General features: G+C 41.7%; 1 protein-coding gene across 1 annotated transcript in view; it reads left to right on the plus strand.

Annotated features, from left to right (window-relative positions):
• hsd3b7 (hydroxy-delta-5-steroid dehydrogenase, 3 beta- and steroid delta-isomerase) overlaps positions 1-23,964 on the plus strand; it is a 41,036-nt gene that overhangs the window by 9,813 nt on the left and 7,259 nt on the right. The window contains exons 3-5 of the mRNA XM_039765149.1: positions 10,848-11,003; positions 16,343-16,451; positions 23,355-23,454. Of these exons, the coding sequence (XP_039621083.1) occupies positions 10,848-11,003; positions 16,343-16,451; positions 23,355-23,454 (365 nt within the window). The remainder of the gene's footprint in view (positions 1-10,847; positions 11,004-16,342; positions 16,452-23,354; positions 23,455-23,964) is intronic.

Raw genomic sequence — 23,964 nt, forward strand, 5'->3', positions numbered from 1 at the left:
TTCCATCAGGCTGGTTATAGACTTGGCACCAGCATCTGGCACAACCTAGCAGGTGCTTCAGGACCACCCACCCTGACATGGCCAATGCAATTCCACCACTGAACATTTTCAGGCCTACTGTTTTGGGTATTACTCCGAGTACTAAATCAGTTCTGTTCTGTTCATTCTTCTGTAGTCCTCTTCACTGAGACATAATGGATACAAGTTCTTAGGGCTCTGTAACTTCTGATAGTGCCACACGGATTAGGAGACTAACTGAAAGTGCGCATTATTAGTCTGGAGTGTTCTGCAGACTGGTGGGCCGGTGAGTGCTGTCATTCAACCGACTATATGTAGGCTCAGTTTCTGAGTCATGAATCAATTCTTCCAAACCTCATTTTCTCTCCTCCAAAAAAAAAAAGCCAATAGATAGATACTTTATTAATCCCAAGGGGAAATTCACATACTCCAGCAGCAGCATACTAATAAAAAACAATATTAAATTAAAGAGTGATAAAAATGCAGGTATAACAGACAATAACTTTGTATAATGTTAATGTTTACCCCCCCGGGTGGAATTGAAGGGTTGCATAGTGTGGGAGAGAAACGATCTCCTCAGTCTGTCAGTGGAGCAGAACGGTGACAGCAGTCTGTCGCTGAAGCTGCTCCTCTGTCTGGAGATGATCCTGTTCAGTGGATGCAGTGGATTCTCTATGATTAACAGGAGGAAATTCTACCCTGCAATGACTTTCAAGTTGTTGGCTCCTGGTCTTGTGAAATGAAAATATTTGCAAAGCTGTAATAACTTTATGTAACTGTTAGGTCAATTAGGTAAGTGCAAGGCGTGCAGGAAGAGAATGCTAAATTGCAGCAGAACAAACTGTCTCATACAAAATGTCAGTTATTTAGCAAATCGGTTGGGCAAATATGTGAAGGAAGAAAAGAGGTGAACGGTAAACGAGATCTTTAGTTGGCCCACAGAATCCACACCGCCTGTTTGGATTAACTAACTAACATCAGTTGGCCTTCCTGACTGTCATGTAGTCATGAAGAAAGATAGCAAAAGGGAAGTTCATGTAATAGTGTGTGTGTGCGTGTGTGTGTGTGTGTGTGTGTGTGTGTATATGTGTGTGTGTGTGCGTGCAGCACTGCCCCCCTTATAAGTTCACTTCACATTGACAGATGAAACCGCACTCCTCCATTTCTTAGTAGTTTTAGTATCAGTGTTGTCACGTGGACCGAGGACAGTGAGACTCTTACCTGCACGTTTAATTAAGAGCAACACGTCACTGCTCTTCTGCAGTCTGAAAATCAGCAGTACAGTCCTGGAACACCTTAGAGGTACAGCTTAACACAATTGGCTTGAATATTTTTATAAAGTGAATTCTGGCAGCTTGAGGACTCATTTAGGAAAATAGATGATGATAAAAATAATAGTAATATATTCATACATGCATTTTTGAAACCCACTTATCCTGAGCAGGATCACAGGTAAAAGCAAGGCTCCAAGTGCAAGACAGGAACAGCAACTGGACAGGACACCAGTCCATTACAGAATATTAATACACTATAAGAAAAATGGTTTAATAGTAACTCCAATAATAATCTCTCTATTTATATAAAAAAAATCCTGGGATGAGACAAGACTTTTTAGCCTGAGACGAGAGATACTGTCAAGTCCCACGAGATGAGACTTTGTGGCAAGAGATTTAACTGCACCCGGGGATGGAAATATAAGGCAAAGAGTAGATGACAAAGAAGAACATCGTAAATAATTTAAAAATGTTGGCGTGGTACACATGCAGAGCATGAGAGAGATAATGAAAGTACTAAAATTCAAAATTCTCAAAAAATGATAGTAAAGATCGCATTAGCGCAAACAAACGTAAATTATTACTCGGTGACAGCGAAAAGAGATCAAATATATTGTTTGGATTTAAACTTTAATTTGGAGACTTGCAGATTGACTAATTCGTGTTGCCATCACAGAAAAGTAGTGTTTCTTCCCAATGAAGAGGCGTATCCGTGAGAATTCAAAGATTTGTTGTTTGGTGAAAGTGAAATCCACATACGCGAGCGGCAGAGATGCGAAAAGGCCAGGGGGTTGGCAGGCGAAGCGAGCAGGGGACAAAGCCCCCTAGTAATAATAATAATATTTTCAACTTGCTAACTTGTGGTTTTGTATAATGTCTTTATAACTTGAACTCTACCAGCTTAAGTGACTCATTCAAAATGATAAATTATAAAAACCGCAATAGTAATTACAATTTGAATAATAATAATAATAATAATAATACAGTATCAGAATGTGACTTTGTCATTTTGTGTAGCATCTTTGTTTTGTAAACATGCTCCCAAGTCACAACATTTTTCTATATTTCATTATTGTGAATAGTAGTGTCTTTGTATTGTGCCTTTATAACATGAGCTATGACAGCTCAAGTGACTCATTCAAAATAATATAGTTTCAGAATAATAATGATGATGATATCACAGTATCAAAAGCAGATTTTGTGGTTTTGTTTTGTGCCTTTCTTTCATGACCACACGCTCAAGTTACTGTACAAGACAAAATTGTTTCCGTAATGTGCATGCTGAGGGGCTGAAGGGTCTCATTCAGTATAACGTGCTGTCAGGATCTGATCTTGTCAATCAATCAATCAATCAACATTTATTTATATAGCACATATTCATACAAAAAAAATGTAGCTCAAAGTGCTTTACAAAATGAATAGAGAAATAGAAGACACAATAAAAGATAAACAGAAGTCAACATTAATTAACATAGAATAAGAGTAAGGTCCGATGGCCAGGGTGGACAGAAAAAACAAAAAAAAACTCCAAAGGCTAGAGAAAAAAATAAAATCTGTAGGGGTTCCAGACCAAGAGACCGCCCAGTCCCCTCTGGGCAATTTACCTAACGTAAATCAAACAGTCCTCTTTGTATTTAGGGTTTTCATGGAAGGACCTGATGATGATGGTCACGTAGACTTCTGGCTTTCAGTCCATCAATGTTGGTGCCTCATGATGCTTTGAGTAGGTGGTGGTGGCGCAGGCCTTAGGATTTTATATAGTTGTCTTTCCATAGCAATACTATCCCAGCATACCACTCTATATATATATATATATATATATATATATATATATATATATATATATATATACATACTAGGGGATTCGCTGGCATGTGCTACGCACCATCCACTTCGCATCTCTGCTGCTCGCAATTATTATCAGGACACTCGCAAGCCCAGACACTCAGACTCCTCTTTGTCTTTTATTTCTGGGTTCTGGTGCGGTTAAATCTCTTGTCACAAAGTCTCATCTCGCGGCATATGAAATTATCTCTCTGAAAAAGTCACGTCTCTTCCCAGGCTAAAAAGTCTCGTCTCATCCCAGGATTTTTTTTTTATTATAATAGAGAGATACAGTTCAAGAAAATTGTTTCCATATAGTTTCTATAGTATGAACACTGGGGATTAAGTGACTTTTTAAGAGCAACACGGTAGAGACATTGACCTTGTCGGTTTTTTTTTTTTTGTTTTTATATAGTGTCTTTCCACTGTGAACACAGGTCCATGTCTCTGTACAGGTGTGGTTCAACAAAACACTTTCCATATCTAAACAGTGTGAACAATGGCAGTCTTAAAGTGCAATAGTGGTGGGGACTGAAAAAGTATGTCATTTTATATAGTGCCTTTTCACAGTAACACACAATTCGAAATCTTAGTTATGCCCAATTGTTTTCATGGTTCTATAATACGGACACTGCGGCGGGCTGGCACCCTGCCCGCGGTTTGTTTCCTGCCTTGCGCCCTGTGTTGGCTGGGATTGGCTCCAGCAGATCCCCATGACCCTGTAGTTAGGATATAGTGGGTTGGATAATGGATAGATGGATGGATAATACGGACACTGGCAACTTAGATGACACATTTAAAAATACAAAAAGTAGCAAGATTTAGAAAACTCCTTTCCTTTCCTCCATGAACTCTGCCTCATGTTACTTTACACATACAGTTTATTGTCATTGTTTCCACATTTCTGAGCACCTGCTCTTTATGTCGCACATACACTACATTTGGTGTGATTTTGTATAGAGCCTTGCTGCAGTCCCAAGTTTTTTATAATAGTATCACAGTATGACACCCCAGTGTTCCTGCATTTCAGCATTCAGAGCACTGGCAGGTTCAGTCAGAGTCACAGAGTGGTGTGGACACCTCATGACGTTTATATAGTGCCTTTCCATGGTAAGTCCTGATCTAAAGTGACTTTCCTGATTCAGTATAACTCATTCTTTCCATATCTCTACAGTGTGAGTTGTTTTGACCTGCCAGTTTTGTAATTAGATTGGATTTGAGGTCTGTCCTGCTCAGGGTTACAAGTCAAGGCACTGATGGGCATCACCCTGGTAGCCTCGTCCCTCATGGACTCTGTAGAGAAGATAAGAGAGATAAGGGGGGCAGAGCTGCAGGCAGGCGGTTCATTGGATCTCCTTATCTATGGCTGGATTTCTAGGTCAGATTACATACAATCTTCCATGTCACTTCAGAGTTCATTGGGTAACCTAGTTAATAATGGAACAAGTCAATAAAAAAACCAAAAAAGTGGCAATTATGAAATCCACTTAATTTAAAAAAAAAAAAGCCTGCTTTTAGCCCTCAGGTGCTCCGATTTACTAAAAGTCTTTCTTAACCTACTTTCGTAGGCTCCATGGAAACCCCCCGCACCTTGTAGCTAATCCACCTCACATGTGCACCCAGATCCACAAGAGCTCCTCCACAAAGGTGCAGTGAAGTTACATAAATGCACCTCTGCCCCCGTGGAAAATACACATGAGTGGGCCGACAGGCCCAGGTGATCCAAATAAAAGAGTGCAGGTGGGCTTAGTGGTATCATGTTTGCTCTTATGCTTTAAACCTGGAAACCCCCAACCCATGCTGCTCCCACCAGCCAGGTCAACAGCTCATGGGGACAGAAAGCGGTCAGGAAGTCGGTGCTCTGCACCAGTTCACTTGGCTTTAGTGTGGTTACTCTAGATAAGATGTCAAAACTTTATAAAATATGATGAGACAGGAAGGAGAGGTAAAGCACCGAGTTAAGGGTCTGTGATCTGCGAGCGGATGGCCGCTGCTCTTCACCAGGGTCACTGAGCATCACTGCATGGTTATAGAAACTAATCACTTTTTTATTGTTTATTCAACCATTTGATATTTTGTTTTATACAATTTTAAATTTGGTACTCTCTGTACTTTACAAAGCAAATTTACAATGCAGTTCAAAATGACAGAAAGTGTTGGCTTCTTGGCTAAAGATTAAGAGAGCATTCCCAGTCCCAGTTAGGCATAATATAAAGGCATGTGCCTGTTGGTATATAAGGAGCCCCAGTAAGCATTTCTTATTCAGTGTGAGGATTTACAGCATTATTCATAGCGGCTCTCAGTTTATCCTTCATTCTCTTCTCCACTACTTCCTCCAGCGGGTCCAGAGGGCATCCCATAACTGAGGCCTGCCTTCTTAATCAGCTTATTAATCTCGTAGGCCTCTCCTGAAGTGATGCTACCAAACCAGGACACCACAATGGCCATCACAGAGTTGTAGGAGATGTGAAGGATGTTGCTAATACTAGCATACATGCTCAATGGCAACAGAGCAGAGGAAACAAGAGTGAGCCAATCTGGCAAGCAAGAATGAGAAAATGCTACCTACGGTATATAATATTACTAGTTGTACCCCGTGGCTGCGCCCACATAGTAACGAAACAGGACAAACTTTAAAAATCAATAGACATTGGCACTATATCTGATCGTGTTCAGCTCTGATGGGAGAGCATTACCCGCAAGGGGAGAAAAGGATCTGGCCGTAATATCTCTGGCAATCAGCAGCTACCCTCTTAAGCACATGGAGCTCTGATCTCTCTCTCAAAAACATCAAACGTCACTCCTTAACAATCTGTAGATGATAATGTCTGCTGAACAAACAGGTATCGCTAGCTAAGCGGAGTTTGTATATGCTGGATTTATGTCCAAGTGTCTGTTGATGGCGTTCTCATTTGATAACCAGGATTCAGCCAGCTCTCTAGCACTTTTATTTTTGGCTTTAAATTTTACTTGTACATCGTCCCAATTAAAACTTAAGAAGAACTTATTCTTAATAAACAAGACTTTACTCCCAACAACCTCACCCCCTCACACGGACCTTTTTTTCTATATTGAGGTCACCCCTTTGAACCCCCCTAATATTTACTACGCGGTGAGGCATTTGTACTCCATCAACATTAATTATTTCCAGACATAATTTTGTCTATTTTTCCAGCGCATCACGCACAAAAGCAAGGGAAAGATGGGAGCACCAGAACTCTGCTCACATCATGTCGCTTCGTACCGCAAGCTGCAAGAAGTAAGTCTGTGATAAGCGGAATACCACTACGCTTTCCACTCACGGGACGGAAGGACAATCCTGACCGCTTTTATATAGTAAGAAAGAAGTAGAAGATATCGCACAGTCTGGAGTAGAAAATCATCTTTTACCTGGAAAAACAAAACTACAAATCCCATCGTGCATTGCAAAATGTACGGGGCGTGTATGAAACTCCGCGCCTGCGTAGCACTCACGGGACGGAAGGACAATCCTGACCACTTTTATATAGAAGGATATATATATAGATTATATATCTGGCTGTCACATTCATCTAAGGCAACGTAAAATATTTGATAGAGTACAGGCTGGTGAAGTAACTTGCTCATGATCACAATGTGTCAGTAGTGGGATTTGAAGTCCAAAGCTTTCACCAACTACACCTCGCTGTTTGCTTATAGAGATGTTAGAGGTCTGGCAGTGGACGCAAGTTGTTTTTTGTGCATTTGGTCTGAAAGATGTGTTGTTAATAGAATATACGGAACCTCTTCTGGAATTTTCTTCTATGATACTAACATTGCTCTGAGGTGTTTCAGGTAAGACGTTTTGAGGTAAAGCAGTGTGACATGTTGCATGTTGATTAGCACACGTAAGCAAAAACTTCACCATGCATGTGATAATCGGACCTGACAAACCTGTAGTGTCCTTCAAATCAGTCTAACAATGTGTTTAGAGAACAAAACCTTTGTTATATTTATAGAATGATCTACAGTACTAGGGTGTTGTACCGTGTTAGCCATTATGAATGTAGTGACAATCAAGCAAAATGACACCTTTTATTGGATAAATAAATCGATTACAATATGAAGGCATCTGAGGCAATTCAGGCCCGTTCTTCAGACAAGATGTAATCAAATATGTAGTTAGCCAATAAAAGGTCTAGAAAAGCAGGTTATGGCCTAACATCCCACACTGTGATATCCTGCTTTGACGGTCAAACAAGATACCACAAACTGTATTGAACCAAGTCTGTTCATCATTTAAAAGAAAGGATCTCGGCCACCATAAGCACACACGATTAAAGAGATGGTGCACCCTGTCAGTGTGAACATCTACACTCCAGGGGGCAAACAATTCACTTAACTAATTTCAATTCATTTTAATGTCCATTAATTAAATGCACTCAGTTCAGTTCAATTTGAATTAGTTCACTTAATTTGAATTAATGCATTTTAGTTATTGATTCAGTTAAATCCAGGTAAACTTATTGTTCCACTTATTGGCCTGGCATGCTATACAATTAGATATTATAGTACGGTTTGAAAAAACAACTTAAACAAAAATATAGCAGCTTTCTAAGTAACAGTTTTGTCAAAGTGCATCAAATTAGCAACAATAAAAAGAATTCAATACCTTACTATAAAGACAATGAGGGCGATGTTTAAAGAAAAGAAGCAGTTAAGTGATGGTGAGCACGGAAGCAGGTCTTTGTCACAAGTGGGCTCAAAGAGACAATATGTGTTTTCTGCACTGAATACCCTCGATATTTCATTACATTTTCATCTGTTATTTCATTTTAACAGACTTCCCCAACTGTGTTAAATGTGCGGAACTCCATCAGGCTACTCCTTTAACACCGGAGCCACAAAACACTTCCTAATTATTAGCGTTCTTTTGATTATCCCACCCTCCTGTATCCCTTTGTCAGATGATTTTTGCTCTTTTTGCTTAAGAACGTTTTAACCAATTAGCTTGAGAATCTGCTTTGTATGTGGGTGTGATGAACCACCACAAAAATTAAAAGAGATCATATCAAGTATCAAACGGAAATTCCATTTTTGATGTGTTTGTAGTATGCACCGAGGGGATTTATTTGTGAAAATGCAAGTTAAAAGCCTGCAACCTCACATGCCACCTTCTCAATTATGTAGTTGTCATTCTGATAATTTACAGTAAAATGTGGAGGTGGTGAGGGAAACGAGAGGAAAGTGTGACGTGCGATTCCTCTAAAAATGACAAATTCTGTACACACACACACACACACACACACACACACACACAAAAATATTATCCTTTAGGAAATTCTGCCTTTCTATTTGTAATAAGAAGGGACAAAAGACATACAGTAACAAGGTTTGGGGCAGCCACCCGTATAATACAGTGTCCTGGCTGCAAAAGAAAATGCTTTTAGTTTTAGTCAAGTTTACAAGACTGAGTCCAAAACAGAACTGAATTCCAGGGAAAAGGTGTGAGGCTTTACAGGGAGTCTGGGGTAAGTGATGTCGTCCTCGGGGACGGGACTGGAAGTGGGGTGTCCTGAGTCGAGGCGGTGGCTCCTGGTGGGATTTCCCGGGAAAGGCCTGCAGGGAACTTAGAAAGAGCGTCAGTGCACCCTGCCACCCCCGGGCAGATGTATTACCATTCATCTCCAAGCCCTTCAGCTGCCTCCAATTCACACGTGTGTGACATATGTTACATTGTGATCGATCGATCTATCGATCTATCTATGCATGCTGTGCTAGCTTGATAATTATTATCCTTCTTCATATTATTATCTCTGTTATTGCCACTGAAGCCTATCATTTTTGTTCCTCAGTGTTTATGACTAATCAGTGCCCATGGATACAAAACAATAAGCGTAGACATACTGTATTATGTAACCTCCATTAACATTACACATCTTGTTTATCTGTATGTTTGCAAATGAGATGTTAATAAGGGTTATACCGCAAAGTACATTTTTATGTTAAAACTGTTATGATCTGTGCAACAGCACAGTAGTGGAACTGAACTTTTCTCACCACTAATGCTGTTACAAACAACATTTCTGCAACGTTGTGACTTCATGTAAAATGGCTACAGTCTCCCTTGTTTCGTAATTCTGTGAAGGTTACCTGGCTGTTAAAACAGAAGCAAGAAAGTACTTGAGTTTGAATCTCTGGTGCCGTCTGCACACCTCTTATCCATCCCAGTGTGGGAGGTAGCGACTATCGACCACTGCAACATATCCTGTGTAAAATCAGTAATATTTAGTAGTGTGGGGCAGAGGACTAGGTAATGGAGATCAGGAACATACCTGTAATGGAGTACTTGGGACAGCGGAACCCACCCTCTAACACACATGGCAGGTTTAGTTCAGGGTCGTGAACCTATGGGTATGGAAGAGAAGCGTTACGCAAGCAAATAAACAATAAAATGGTTACACGCCACAAGGAGAATAAAAGAAGAAACGATTTACAGGTGTACCAGTGAAAAACTGCACTGAATTGCCCAGGGGTAACCTCGCCATGTGGTGTTTATTGATGTTGCCGTAAAGCTGTTTATAATGAGAGGAAATTACAGAAATCCTGCACTTGTTTTTTTTTCCGGCGTTTGCTATCTTGGCACGAGAAACTGTTTGATTCCTTGCAGTCGTGCTGTCAGTCGGTTTATGGAAACAAAAAATGACCAGATGACCTGAACTGCTGGCAGTTGCATGTGGAAACTGAAAGTGAAGGGCTGTTGGAACCCTCAACGAAGCAGCAAAGCTCTGAGAGCTTCTTAGAGCGGCGCAAAGCTGCCTTGTGAAAAAGCACACAGGATTACCCTTGTATTTAATGCTTTAATTCCTTTCTTGGTGCTGAAGAAGCTCTCCCATCTGAATCTAACTAACAGGACACAATGGGAGAAGCTGGGGAGACGTATCTCTCGCCCCCTTGACCATCAGAACTGGCTCCCCTCAAGACTGTATGTTATCTTCACTGCTCTTTTCCTAATGACTGCACCTCCAGCCACCAGCCAAGTAGACTCTTAGTATCAGCAGATGACACACAACCCTCACTGTTAAGGTTAAAACCGTTAAGTAGTTCTATCGTGAAAAGCGGACAGACAGACAGACGTTGGATTTTATATACATAGAGATTGTATCATTACTAAAACATTATAGAAATCTGTTAAAGAATATTTGAAAAGTGTGCCACCACCAGCTGAGTTTAGACTATTTGCAGCCAGCTGAATGTCATTGCCATGGTCTACGGTCACTGCAGCTGAGGTTGGTGCCTGTCGTTGCCCGTCCACCAGTGCCGTTTGCTGCTGGCAGGTACTCTGAGAACATTTTACTTTCAAGATTAGAGGAGGAGTGCCCATTTCTAAATGTGAAGAACACAGGAGTTAACAGAGTCACATATTCTTTTCAAAATAAAGCCAGCAGAATCACAAGGAGGAAGGTGAACGCTCCGGCCTGTGTGGTAGAAGGAAGCCTGTGGTACCCTTGTGGTGTTTGCCTTATCGAGGAGATTGTGAAAGAGAATGAGCCAGCACTTCTGTCTTCTCTTCAGTCTGCACTTAGCCGGACCTTAGATGTTACACGCTGCTTGATCATGCTGCTACGCGGTTTGGTTTGTCTGTGGGAATTCATGTGATTAGACAGAGCTAGGCATCATGGGCTAACATCTGTTTTCATATCTCCTGCCAACCCGCTCTTAACACCCCATCCTAGAATTCATCAGGAACTTTGTTGATTTGTTCTGTTTCAGAAAAAACAAAAGTGAAACTCCTACAAGGGGACATCACCCACCTGCCAACCATGATGAGTATCACTGAAGGGGTCGATGTGGTCATCCACGCAGCCAGTTTGGTCGACGTGTGGTACCGGGTGCCCGAGAACAAGATTAAGGACGTCAATGTGCAGGGTGAGTGTGACTGATGAACAAAAAACTGCAATGTATGACTTATTTCACTACATGATTCTTTAAACAAGCCTGGAATGTGTATGACCTCTGACCTCTCTCCCCTATTGGTGAACAAAGTCTTGATTTCAGCTTTACACAGCATGGTCTACTAAATAGACAGATGGATAATAATCCATCCAAGCATTCATCCATCCATTTTCTAAACAAGCAGGACAATGGGAGCTGGAGCCTATGCCAGCAACAATTGGGCACAAGGGAACTGGCCCATTATAGCACGTACATTTAAGCACTGACCCACACTGGAACAAATGAAAAGCTTCTAATCAATGAGCATCTTTGTTTGTATGTTCTTGGACTAATCCCAGTAATTTTCTAATCCTTCCAATTACACCAAAAAGCAACATCTATCTGTGAGGGTATTTCATTTCTGTATAGCTATCTATTAAATGGTGTCTTTCATAAGTAGCTAATATAAAGTTCCTTTCATGTTTATCTAGCTAGTTGTTATGTGGTGTCTTCCATATCAAGTTATTTATTATTCGTCTGTCCACTTTATCAACCTACTTTTCCAGGAGAGAATCACAGGGAAGCTGGAGTCTATCCCAGCAAGCATCAGATACAAGGCAGGAACAACAACTGAATAGAGTGCCAGTCCATCTCAGAGTGAACACACACACAGGCCAGCTTAGCTAGGCCAATCCACCTGACCTACAACTGCATTACCATACTGCTCTTTTTATTTATTATACAGTGTTGCATATGTTTATTATATAGTGCCCTTTCATACTGTCTTTCATATGTGGCTATTACAGATCTATCTATCTAATCTGTCTATCATATAGTTGCATTTATTATTTGATACCCATCATAGCCATTTAACTATTACATCGTGTCTCTTATACAGGGAGATTCACTCGAAAGAGGCCCCGAATATTCTGTTGTAACTTCCATTAGGATGAAGCAATCTGAACCAAAAATATACGCTCTATAACTTGACGTATGTGGCATCGATTGCATTATATGTCATGCTGGAAGTGGTTTCCATTTTCTGCCAGACACATTTCGATGCGGTGCTCCATGTTCCTGAACATATCAGCAAGCATCTCAGGGGGAATAGCAGCAAATTCACATTGGATGTTTCAATTCAAATCTACCACAGTGCAAGGCGTGTTCCCATAGACTTTTCCTTTGAGCAGACCCCAAAGGAAGCAGTTTGGTGGTGTCAAATCTGGTGACCGTGGTGGCCAAAGCCCCTTTGAAATGACTCTGCTGCCGAACAAGGACTCAATTTCTGTCATGCTCCTTACCAATGTGTGACACGTTGCTCCATCTTGCTAGAAGTAACCTTCAGTTAACTCACGATCATCCAGATGATTCTGACATCGCTTAACCGAATTGGTGACCCAATAGGTTCGACACCATGAAGACGGGCTGCTCAATACTGTACACCACCACAATCCTGATGAGAAGTCGAGTAACTGAGTGAAGGGGTACTGGCGGTATGCACTCCAAAGTTAAATGTCGTGATAGCAGTCTGGCACCAACCTCATGGCTCCAACACAGGGGCATCCCTGCTTGTTCGAAGCTCCATATACTGAGGAGCACATTGCGTGTTGTTTTGTTCAGATTGCTTTGTCCTAGCGAGAGTTATTACAGAATTTTCAGGGCCTCTTTCGAGTGAATCCCCCTGCACATTTACATAATTTGGCTGATTCCACTATCGAAGTTGACTTACAACATTTGTTATACAACTGGCTACATTCATGTAATGTTTCTGTTGGAAACACAGGTATGTGAAGTGATTTAGTCATGGTCACACCATGACAGTAGGAGGATTTGACCCACAATCTCAGGGTTTGAAATCCAAAATCTTAACCACTATGGCACACTTTCTATTCTTTCTATTAATCTCTATCTCTCTATCTCTATCTCATCCAACAAAGCATTCAGTGCACAGCAGTGAGCCTATAATGATAGAAATGGCAGTCTGCATGCTTTTTTTAACCTCCCTTCTTTTTGTTTAATTGTTGGTTTATTCTTCCCTTTAAACAGCTTCTCCCCTCGCTACTCTATGCAGATTTTCCTGGCTTCACTAAGCAGATTTTCCACAGTTTTCTGTTTTATTGCTTGTTGCTAGGATAGTTCTTGCCTTCCCTAATAGCTCACATCTTTTTCCATCCTTGAGAGTGATTATCAACTGGTTAACAGAACATCATGTTGGCGTTGTGGAGTTAAACAGTCTCTTTTGCGGAGATCCTTTCACACTCGCACTACAGTAAAGGGCTTCACAAAGCATTTAAAAGCAAAGGAAGATTGGGGACTGAATGTTGGCACAGTGGTGGCACCCCATGGATGACTCTTACAATGCCCCAGGTTGTTTTCTGTGTGGTAACTGCATCGTCTACCCGTGTTGCTCTCACCATATTCTGATCAAATCAAATTTTATTTTGTCCCATACAAATTATACAGTCAGTAATACAATATGTAGTGAAATTCTTAGTTGTCCAACTCCAGTGATTGTGCCTTTAATAATATAAAATGACAATGAAAACAATTCTTGACTTTATAAATATAAAAAAGTATTAAAAGAGTTGTATATATGTGATAACTAATAACTTTAAGTTATTTAAGAGAGTAAACAATGGGGCATCCTTTATTTAAGGACACTTTCCTTATGCAAGATGCAGATGGACCGTAGTCAGAAGTAAATCGTCGTTTACCTGAACACAGTACAGAACAGAAGCTACTACTGGGATGGCTGGCGTCAATAATAATTCTCTTTGCCGTACTCTGACATCGCTTGATGTAAATGTTAAGGAGTTAGGGAGTGCGCACCCGGGGATGTTTTTAGCTGACCACCCCAATCGCTTTGCGGTTCTGCCATTTGCTGTTTCCAAACCAGGCACAGATATTTCCCATCAGGATATCTTTGATGGTGGACGTATTGAAGTTCTTTAGTATGTGGGAAATCCCTGAGGCATCTGAGGTAGTACAAACGTTGCCATGCCTTCTTCCCCAAGGTGTCAATGTGCTTGGACCAGGTGTCAAGTACTGTGTGATTTGGGCACCGAGGTGTTATGAAACTGTCCGTCCTCTCCGCCTGACAGCAGTTAATTCTGAGGAGGAGGTGCTTGTGCTATTTTCTACCCAAAGTCCCCAACCGCCTCCTTTGTCTTGCTGATATTCACGAGTAGACTGCTGTCCTGATACCAGTGTGACAGACTTTCCACTTTATCCAGCTGTTCCTGCTCATTGTTGTTGGATATCCGGCCCACCAGAGCTGACTTGACAATGATGTTAGAGTCAACATGCAGCCATGCTGCCATTTATGTAGAGAGAGAGTACAGCAGAAGGCTCAGAACACAACCCTGTGGAGCCCCTGTGTTGAGAGAATGGCGGCACAACAAAGTGCGGCCACCCACTTGTACCACCTGGGGTCGTCTTGTCGAGAAGTTAATAATCCATCTACACAATGAGGTGCACAAGCTGAGTGATGAGTTTGGAGGGGATTATTGTGCTAAATGCAGAACTAAAATCTGTAACGTCCAGTTCCCTTCCTTGTGTCGAAATTCGTTGGTTGGGTTTGCAAAATGAAACGGTGAGTTTTGCTGCAAATTCCATTTTAACCAAATTGTTTTGCAAAGAAAAGAAAAAGGTCGTTGCTAGCAGAAAGTAAGGGGTTGGCAGTGGGGGACTTTCCTGTGGGAAAAACACAATAATGATCATAATGGTGCAAGTTAGTGTGTCTTTTCTGTGGCAATGTCAGTGTTAGGCCTTGAACAGAAGTGTGGTGTGTGCTACATACCGTAGCCAGCAGCCGTACCTCCTACACTTTAGAATACATAATCCACCTGAAGCTAACTGTGTTTGGGCTCGGTCAGTACTGGGATGGGAGACCACCTATGGCTGGAGAAAGATGTGTTGATGAGTTCATAGGGCACTTACTGTACTCTTTGGTCGGTGTGTGGATCCCAATGTCCCAGTGCAGTGAGGGGGACACTGTACTGTAGATAATGGTGCCATATCTTCGGATGAGACATAAAACTGAGGTCCTGACTCTCTTTGGCCATTAAAGATCCCTGGGCATCTTTCAAAAACAGCAGGATGTTTCCAAAAGTCCTGGCTTAATTTTCTACCATGACCTTATCCATTCCGACCCACTTATCTCCTATCTCTGTCACTTCGTTGCTAATGTGCGATGAGCACTCTGGAGCATAAATGGCTGCTGTCGCATTATCCAGCTGGATGCAGCACATTGGCGGTGGTTGAAGTGGTCCTCCGTTGTCCATGTAAAGTGATTTGAGTAGATTAGAAAAGCGCTATATGAATAAAATTAATTTATTTCATGTCAGCTGCAGAAAAGAACACAGGCAAACACTGAGATGTAAGTACATTTTTATGGAGTAAAATTCTTGAATTCCATCCAAAAAAAAAAAGTGATAAAACCCCCAAGACATTCTTTAGTGAGTTTTATGTTCCAAACTAGCTGTCAGTTTCATGAAATGCAAACTGAAACTCGCCTGTGTCATTAATCAGTTTAAATGGCAACCCTAAACTGGGGCCGTGTGAGCAGGTACCCGAGTTCTTGGTTCCTGTTGGGTGTCTGATGCTTCCAGAAGAGACTCCAGCCCCACGCCTCTATGACCCTCCTGAATGACAATGGCTTGAGAATGTCACGCGTGAACGAATGTAGAACAAGCGAGTTTCCCTATGTTTAATGATACAGCTGCGTGGAAGTCAGATTTATTTACTAACATGGCCCTTGTCAGGATCACAGACTCCTCCCGCGGCCTGTCCTTACAGCTTCTAACCTTCCACAGCTGCATGTCATCGACTCCACCCGATGTCTGAGGAGAGCTGAATCCATCACCTCATCCCCTGTTTTCACTTTTGCCTTTTGGGACGCACCACTGGAGCCTCACCACTCGCTCCACCTGCTTCAGGGACATCTTGTTCTACAAGGCCATGAGGTCACTGAATTCCCAGTAACCTAATCCTACCTACCCTGCACGGTGTGCTGTACTCACCTGTTGGCTTATTTGGAATTATTCTGTATGTTAAGATAAGAATTTAAAACAAAACAATATTTGCTATAGTTTATCTATCTATCTATATCTATAAATATACTAGAGTAGCAGAAGATGATAGATAGATAGATGTGTATGGCGCTATCTATCTATCTATCTCTATCTATCTATCATCTTCTGCTACTCTACTATATTTATTAATATATCACTGCAACTGTGCCACAATTCACAATGTTCTTGGGGGTATTATATGCCAGTACCGATGTCTTATCTCTAATTTAATCTCTTTCTTCTTGTTGATCTGACCGACAGGCACTGAGCACGTCATCCAGGCATGCATTCACCACAGTATTCAGTACCTGATCTACACCAGCAGCATGGAGGTGGTAGGCCCCAACATCAAGGGTGACCCGTTCTTCAGGTAAGGCTGCATTTCTCCAGCTGGTTTTGTCTTTAACTGCACATCTTCTTTGTACATTATTTAGAAAAATGAGAAGAAATAAAATATTTTTGGATACATGTCCAAAGTCTGTTTTACGTATTTCAGCGTCTTGATGTATGAGTCCCTCAGCCACTCTCTAAACAGAACTTAAAATGTTCACTTCTTTCTGCCAAAAAAGTGTACAGAAAAAATTACAGCCACCCAAAACTTTCAGGAATCGGCCAAAAACTCTTCTAACTCTCATTCCAGTGGTTGAAAGAGCATGGCGTCTGACAGGCACGTGGCACAGCTAGCTAAGCAGTGCAGTAATAGAAGTGCTTCTGTGCCAGGGTGAGGGGAATGCCAAGCAGTACACAGCACAGCCTCCCCTAGGGAGCTTGAAGTCGAGGTGAGAGGGCAGTGAGGAGTCAGTTAATGGTAACTGAGAGAGCCAGTTTTTTAGAAAAATGAGCTCCGTGCAGCACTCTGTTTTCCACATTTCACTACCAGGCTAATTTTTTCCAGGAAGGTAATTTTAATTCTAGCAGGTTGGCCAAAAACAGGCGCTCAAAAGTTTAAAGTGTGGGAGTGGAGGGTGGAAGACCTCAGTTTAAATTAGTTTTTTATTATTATGAGGCAAAATATTGTGAAGCATGGCAACCACCTCCAGAAAATAAAAAGCAAGAGATTTCACTTCCTTAGTGTTGCTTACCTCCAACAACAACAACAACAAAAAAAGTTATTATGTAAAACAGAAGCATGTTAATAACAAAATGTCAGCATAAACACAGTAGGAGAGATCTGTGGGGTGTCCAGCAGATTTAAGACGCGTTTTCCGTGTGATATGTTTTTAAACATGTCACCAACGCACATCCCAACGTCGCAAATGGTACAGTACAAGCGGGTCTCTTTACACGTTTTTCTTATATTTTTTCTGTTACTTGCGCATGAGAGGGTAGAATTTCAGAGCCTGATGTGCACGATCGACGCACCCATTGTGTTATCGTAGGCAACCACAGAGCAAGGCTTAGTGTCTTCCATGTTTCCCCCAACACGAACATTGACAGTTGTTGCTTTGTGAATAGTGCTAGGGGGGCTAACGTCTTTCTTGTCTTTCTACTTGATTGCAGTCATTTTGCCTTTTTGGTACACTGAGGCTTCATGCGATCGAATTCACCAGGAACATCACGGCAGTTTGGTTGTACAGCGCCGTATACATCAGTGTGTCTATTATTGTCAACGGCTGATGACCAATTCACATTGCCATCACTAGCACTTGATTCAAGTAATGGTTCAGTTACAGTTTGTTCTAAAGTTGCCATTACATTTTTTGTTCACATTCCATTGGTCGTTTTGGTTCAAAGCTCCGCCCCACTCATGAATGTGTATGAATTACCGTAGAGTGGCAAAACACATAAAAATTTTCATGATTTATTTGCAGCATGTTATTTTATCCACTTCATGGCAGCAGATTTGGGCTTAGCACTTGGATCATAACAGCTTAACCAAAGAGACCCTTGGGCTTAACCATAGGAGGGGGTACCCAAAAGGACTTTTAGTAATGTTTACTTACTGAAACTTTAGTCTCCTTCCAAGAACTCTCCATGTGAACGAATGCACTCGTCCCAACGGTTTTCCCACTGGTGGAAACAGTTTTGGAATTTCTGAAGAAGAACGTTGGCCAAGGCCTGCAGTGATTTTTCTTTGGCTTCCTCCACGGTACAAAAATGCTTTCCTTTGAGTCCCTTTTTCATATGTGGAAACAAGAAAAAAGTCTCACAGAGCAAAAATCAGGCAAGTAGGGAAGGTGGCAAGAACTCCAAGACACACAAGTCAATTCAGAAATCTCTTCAATAGTCCGGCGATGATTTTCGTAAATTGCATTGCAAACTTTATCGAGATTTTCATCACTCCTAATTGTGGAAGGTCAGCCAGATCTCGATTGGTCTTCAAGTGACATTTCCCCTCATGTGAAATACAAAAAAACTCGTAGACCTGCGTTTTACTTAAAGCTTCCTCTTTAAAAGCAGTTTCACGCATCTCTGCAGTCTCAGCAGCTGTTTTCCGAAAGAGAAAACAAAATTTAACACAGACTCGCTGTTCTTTATGGTCACCATCACAAAAATCGCAGAACACGTTTAATAAGTACCAAGAAAAAACAACATGGAATGGCATACGAACAATACAGAGCAACGCCACTTGGCAGACTGGCACAGAATACTGTAAGTATGCTACACCTAGCAGCGAAATTCACAGCTAAGTCGAGATTGCACACCAGGTACCAATTCCGGTTATTTTTGGGTAATCCTCTCGTATTTACATAGAATTTCAAGCTCAAGAAACACTCTGGGTTAGTCGTATTTATATAGCATTCCAAGCATGAAAGAGGCTTAGGGTTAACGTCAAGAAGGTGAAACACTTAATTTAATATTATTGAGACAGGATAAGGACAGTGTGATTAAAGGAATACTCTGTCCCAAGCATGTATTTTTTAAGTGTTACTTACCTCATGTAGTTTGCAAATATGGCTGAGAAAAATTTTAAATCTCAGGTTTTCACAGAGAATACAAACTTTACAATAAATTGGACGTCGATAGAGATGAACATTGCGCCACTGGAAACAATGTCAAAACTAGGGGAGGATCTACCATCAGGGTATACATTCAGGGGCCTGTGACGGCAAGGAGCCTTTTGGCCAAACTCTAGCCCCAATCGATTATGGGTATGCTGAAATGACCAAGGGGGGGGAGGCCCTACTTGATAAAGTGATTGAGTATCCACACATCGAAATGACCAGGGGGGAGTTCCCCCTTCCTCTAGGTGGTGGTGAAGCATTTCTTTGAGTCACATGCTGAATTCAAGAGTGAGAGATACTTAGCGTTACATTAAATGGCTCATTGTTCTCACACTGTGTTTTTTAAAAGTATGATCAACTGTCTGTTAAGTAGCTAAGTCACACAGGGGCCTGCAGGGGTCTTCATCCTACCTTGGTCAAAATATCCCTGAAAAAATAAGCTACAAGTATCACATTATACACGTCAAGTCATCCAGTTGTATGCTCGCAATGTGTAAAACGCAGGCAATTTTTGGCCAAATATTGTCCAATAAATACCTTAGAGAAATGCAGAAGACATGCAGGCAGAGCAAATGTGTTGACACATGCAAGTAAGAATTTCATTGTACTCCGTTTATGTGACAATAAGGACCCTACAGACTGGGGCAGAGTCAGAACTTGTGGACTGTAGGCATGAAAGGACACATCAAGTCACAACCGGCGTGAAGCGAGGAAGCCTCCACCCAGCTCTCCTGAGCGACTCGGCACTGTCCGGTTTATTTTGTTGCCAATCTTTGTTTCCATTTTAATCTTCTTGGCTGACATCAGCTGAGAGGTCCAGCTGCAAAACGTCACAGAATGTAAAGACTGTTAGATTTTTCTCCATGATGAATAATGAATAGCAGTATACAGTATGTGCAAAGCAGACCAGGGGATTGCAGTAATAACTGGAATATGTGGCCACTAAGCGTCCAGACCCTGCTGGCCATGCCAGGCCAAATACCCCCCGGGCTGCAAATTGAATTCCTCAGACTAGTCTCGCTGGGCTTAACACAGGAAGGGTGGGTTTGGTCTCTTTATAGCTGGGCCAACTCGACTGTCAGCTTTTTAATGTTGTGCTGAGACTTAAAAGGATAAACACAGAGCACATATGCAGGCCAGCTGGCTCTCAAGAAATTCCTGAAAAAAGGAAGAAAAGTGAGCACGACGCAGTGTATGAGATACACCAGCCAAGTGTTCAAACTTTCTTTTCTATCAAAAGACATGCAATGTCAATATAAATTTGGCAGCAACTGCTTAAGTGGTAAAAAAAATCCATCCATCCATTTTCCACACCTGCTCATTCCGGTGCACGGCTGTGGGGGATTGTTGCCTCTCTCAGCAGCATCAGGTGCCAAGCAGAAACCTGCACACCATGGCACACTAACGCACACACACTGAGTCAGTCAGCTTAATAACGTGGATATTGAATGTGGGAGGAATTCATGGAGAAAACTCACATGGACGTGACGGAAATGTGCAAAATGCAAGGACTTGATTGGGTCAGAATTGGTAACTTTGAGTACTTGCCACTTCGCCACCCTGCCATACAACAATAAAAATAAGAACCTAAGAAATTTGACACCGATGAGAGGAGACCATACAGTCTATCAAGCTTTTTTGTTTGTCCTCCAGATCTTCTTGGAAGGCTGTCTGGTTTTCAACTCCATGTCTCAGTAGTTTGTTCCAGATTCCAACTCTTGGTGTAGAAGTGAGCCTGTGTGGGAGAATACATGAGTGTGGTCTGCGGTGGACATGTTAGTTGTTGTCTTTATGCCTCATCAGCAGAGACATGTTTTGGTTCTTATATACCCATAATGGAGAAATCATCTCCTGAAAATGATTGAAAGAGTTGATGTCTAACGTATACATTCGGAGCAATTCTTCTCAATTATTTGTGTAGTGCTTTTCACTGAGCACTAAATATTCAATATATATACTCTTGTAGTTAGCTAATAGCTAAGCTCTCCCAACATGTCATCCAGATACTTCTTAAAGGTTGTCAAAGTTCCTACTTCAACTCTGTGTCTCCAGTTATTTGTCCCAGATTCCTACAACTCTTTGCATAAAGAAGTGCTAGCCTGGCTTTAGTCCTAAATGTAGGTCTCCTTAATGTTCACTGGTTTCCTCGCGTATGTCATTCACTGCTAAGTTGAAGGAATTCTGCTGGATCTACTTTAGCGATGCTTTTGAAGACCTGGATTGGGTCCTCACACAGTCTACACTGCTCGTGGCTAAACAGGTTCAGTTCTCAGAGTCTGTCAGAGTAGGACATGTCCTTCAGTCCTGGTTGCCTGTTTTTTGCAATCATTATTACAGACCAAATCTGAGAAATTCACATCCAGATGAAGATATACATCCACATTGTACCACACCAGAGGCGTACAAATTCAGATAGAAACCTAAATTGCTATTTATAACCAGATGAGTAATATGTTAATAAGCGTTGGGCTGATATCCTCACCACATCTGAGAGAGACAGTGATGTATTGGGTAATAAGAAGATCTGAACCATTACGATCGACAGAAATCTCCTCAACCACTGAAAATGACGAGAATTGATTGACTTGAAGTTAGGCATAGCGATCTAACCAGATCCATGTAGCATTGATCCGAATTCCCCTTTCCACATTGAGAAATTATGTATATTGTACGTGAATATATGCGCCTAACAAGATCGAAGACTAAGACCTGAAACGCCCACTTGACATTAAGGATTACCCATCTTCCTACACAAGAAATATATTTTCTACTTGGACCTAATGTTCCATTTCTAAACAAATATAAAAAGTATTGATCTTCCTTAACCTTTGCATTTCTTAGTGAGTTGAGTGACTCCTTGATTAGTAGTTGATCGCACATCTGGAAAAAAAGTGTGATCTATTGGAGCAATAGACCTGAACCATAATGATTTACTAAAGGACCTCAGTCAAGTATTGATTAGCTTGAAGTTGGGATGTCTGTCTAACAAGATCTAAGGGGCGCTGATCCATTTAGTACTAATCCTCCATGCCTCACCAAGAAACATATCCTTATAACCATATAAAAAATGATGGCTGCTGACCAACTGGCTGACCAAGCTTGATCAGTTCAAATTTAACATTCAAACCTAGCCAAAAAAGAATCACGGAGAACTACTCTGAGACCAGAAGTGTCATTTCTAACCAAATCGGAACTGTACGGATCCTCCTGAACCTAGCGGCGTCATTTTAAACATAGTGACCCACTTGGGCCTAAGTCTCCTCCACAGATGTCAAGTACTGGTTGGCTTAATGGCTTAGGTACAGGGAAGATTCACTCAAAATAGGCCCCAAATATTCTGTTGTAACTCCTGCTAGGATGAAGCAATCTGAACCAAAAAAAAAAAAATATGTTCTATACCTTGACGTATGTGTAATCGACTGCATTACATGCGATGCTGGAAATGGTTTCCGTTTTCTGCCAGACACATTTCGACGCGGCACTCCATGTTCCTGAACATATCGGCAAGTGTCTCGGTGGGGGGGGAGGGAATAGCAGCAATTTCATGTTGGATGTTATCCTTCAAATCTTCCATAGAGTGAGGCTTGCTCTGATAGAGTATACCCCAAAGGAAGAAATCTGGTGGTGTCAGATCTAGTGCCTGTGGTGGTCAAAGCCCCTTTGAAATTACCTTGACGCCGAAGAAGAACTCCGTTTCTGCCATGCTCCTTGCTAATGTGTGACACATTTCTCCATCTTGCTGGAACTAACCTTCTGTTAACTCGCAGTCATCCAGTTGACTCTGACATCGCTTAAACAAATTGGTGACCCAACAGGTTTGCACTGTGAAGATGCACTGCTCAGTACTGTACACCACCATCCTGATGAGAAGTCGAGCGACTGAGTGAAGGGCTGTGGGCAGTATGCACCCAGAAGTTGCAAATGGAGGTTAAACATCAGCTGTCCGGCACCTACTTCATCACTCTGATGCAGGGGCATCCCGGCTTGTTCGAAGCTCCATATACTGATGAGCACATTGTTTGATTCAGATTGCTTCATCCTAGCTGGAGTTATTACAGAATATCCGGGGCCTCTTGCGAGTGAATCACCCTGTAGTATTCTAATAAAGTTTTCAATATTGGGTTTCTCCTTAACCTACGCTCATGTTCTAGCTGGTATAACCCAAGTTTGCACCTAACATTATACTAACATTTCAAATTTGTTAGATCTGAGAATATTTTATGCTTTGTTAGGTACTGAGATTCAGTTTGTGAGACAAATGTTAACTAGCTTGTCTGATTGTACTCTAACATTGACCTTTTCTATTTCTTCTTTCCTGTTATCTCAAGGGGTGATGAAGACACGCAGTACAATGTCATACACAGCATGCCGTACCCAAAGAGCAAAGCCAAAGCAGAAGAGATGGTGATAGAAGCCAATGGTAGAAAGGTAGGTCTCTCTCTCATCTTTGACAACTCCTGTTCATCCACACTACCAGGTACCTGGAATGACTACAATTCATTTAATCTTACTAGTGGACCTGCAGTCCTATGGCACATGAAATGCAATGCCTCAATTTCAGTTTGATGTTCATTTTGAGGTGCTTCTCATTCTAAATCTTTATTATTCTTGTGTAACCTTTGCTCTGTTTGACTTTCTGTTAGTTTGGTAGGTTTAAGACTTTTTCAGTCATCCATCCATCCATCCATCCATTATCCAACCCGCTATATCCTAATGACAGGGTCACGGGGGGTCTGCTGGAGCCAATCCCAGCCAACACAGGGCGCAAAGCAGGAAACAAACCCCGGACAGGGCACCAGCCCACCGCAGGGCACACATACGGGACAATTTAGGATCGCCAATGCACCTAACCTGCTTGTCTTAGGACTGTGGGAGGAAGCACACGCAGACACAGGGAGAACATGCAAACTCCATGCAGGGAGGACCCGGGAAGCGAAC

Source organism: Polypterus senegalus, chromosome 10 (assembly GCF_016835505.1).
Source record: "Polypterus senegalus isolate Bchr_013 chromosome 10, ASM1683550v1, whole genome shotgun sequence".
Taxonomy (NCBI): domain Eukaryota; kingdom Metazoa; phylum Chordata; class Cladistia; order Polypteriformes; family Polypteridae; genus Polypterus; species Polypterus senegalus.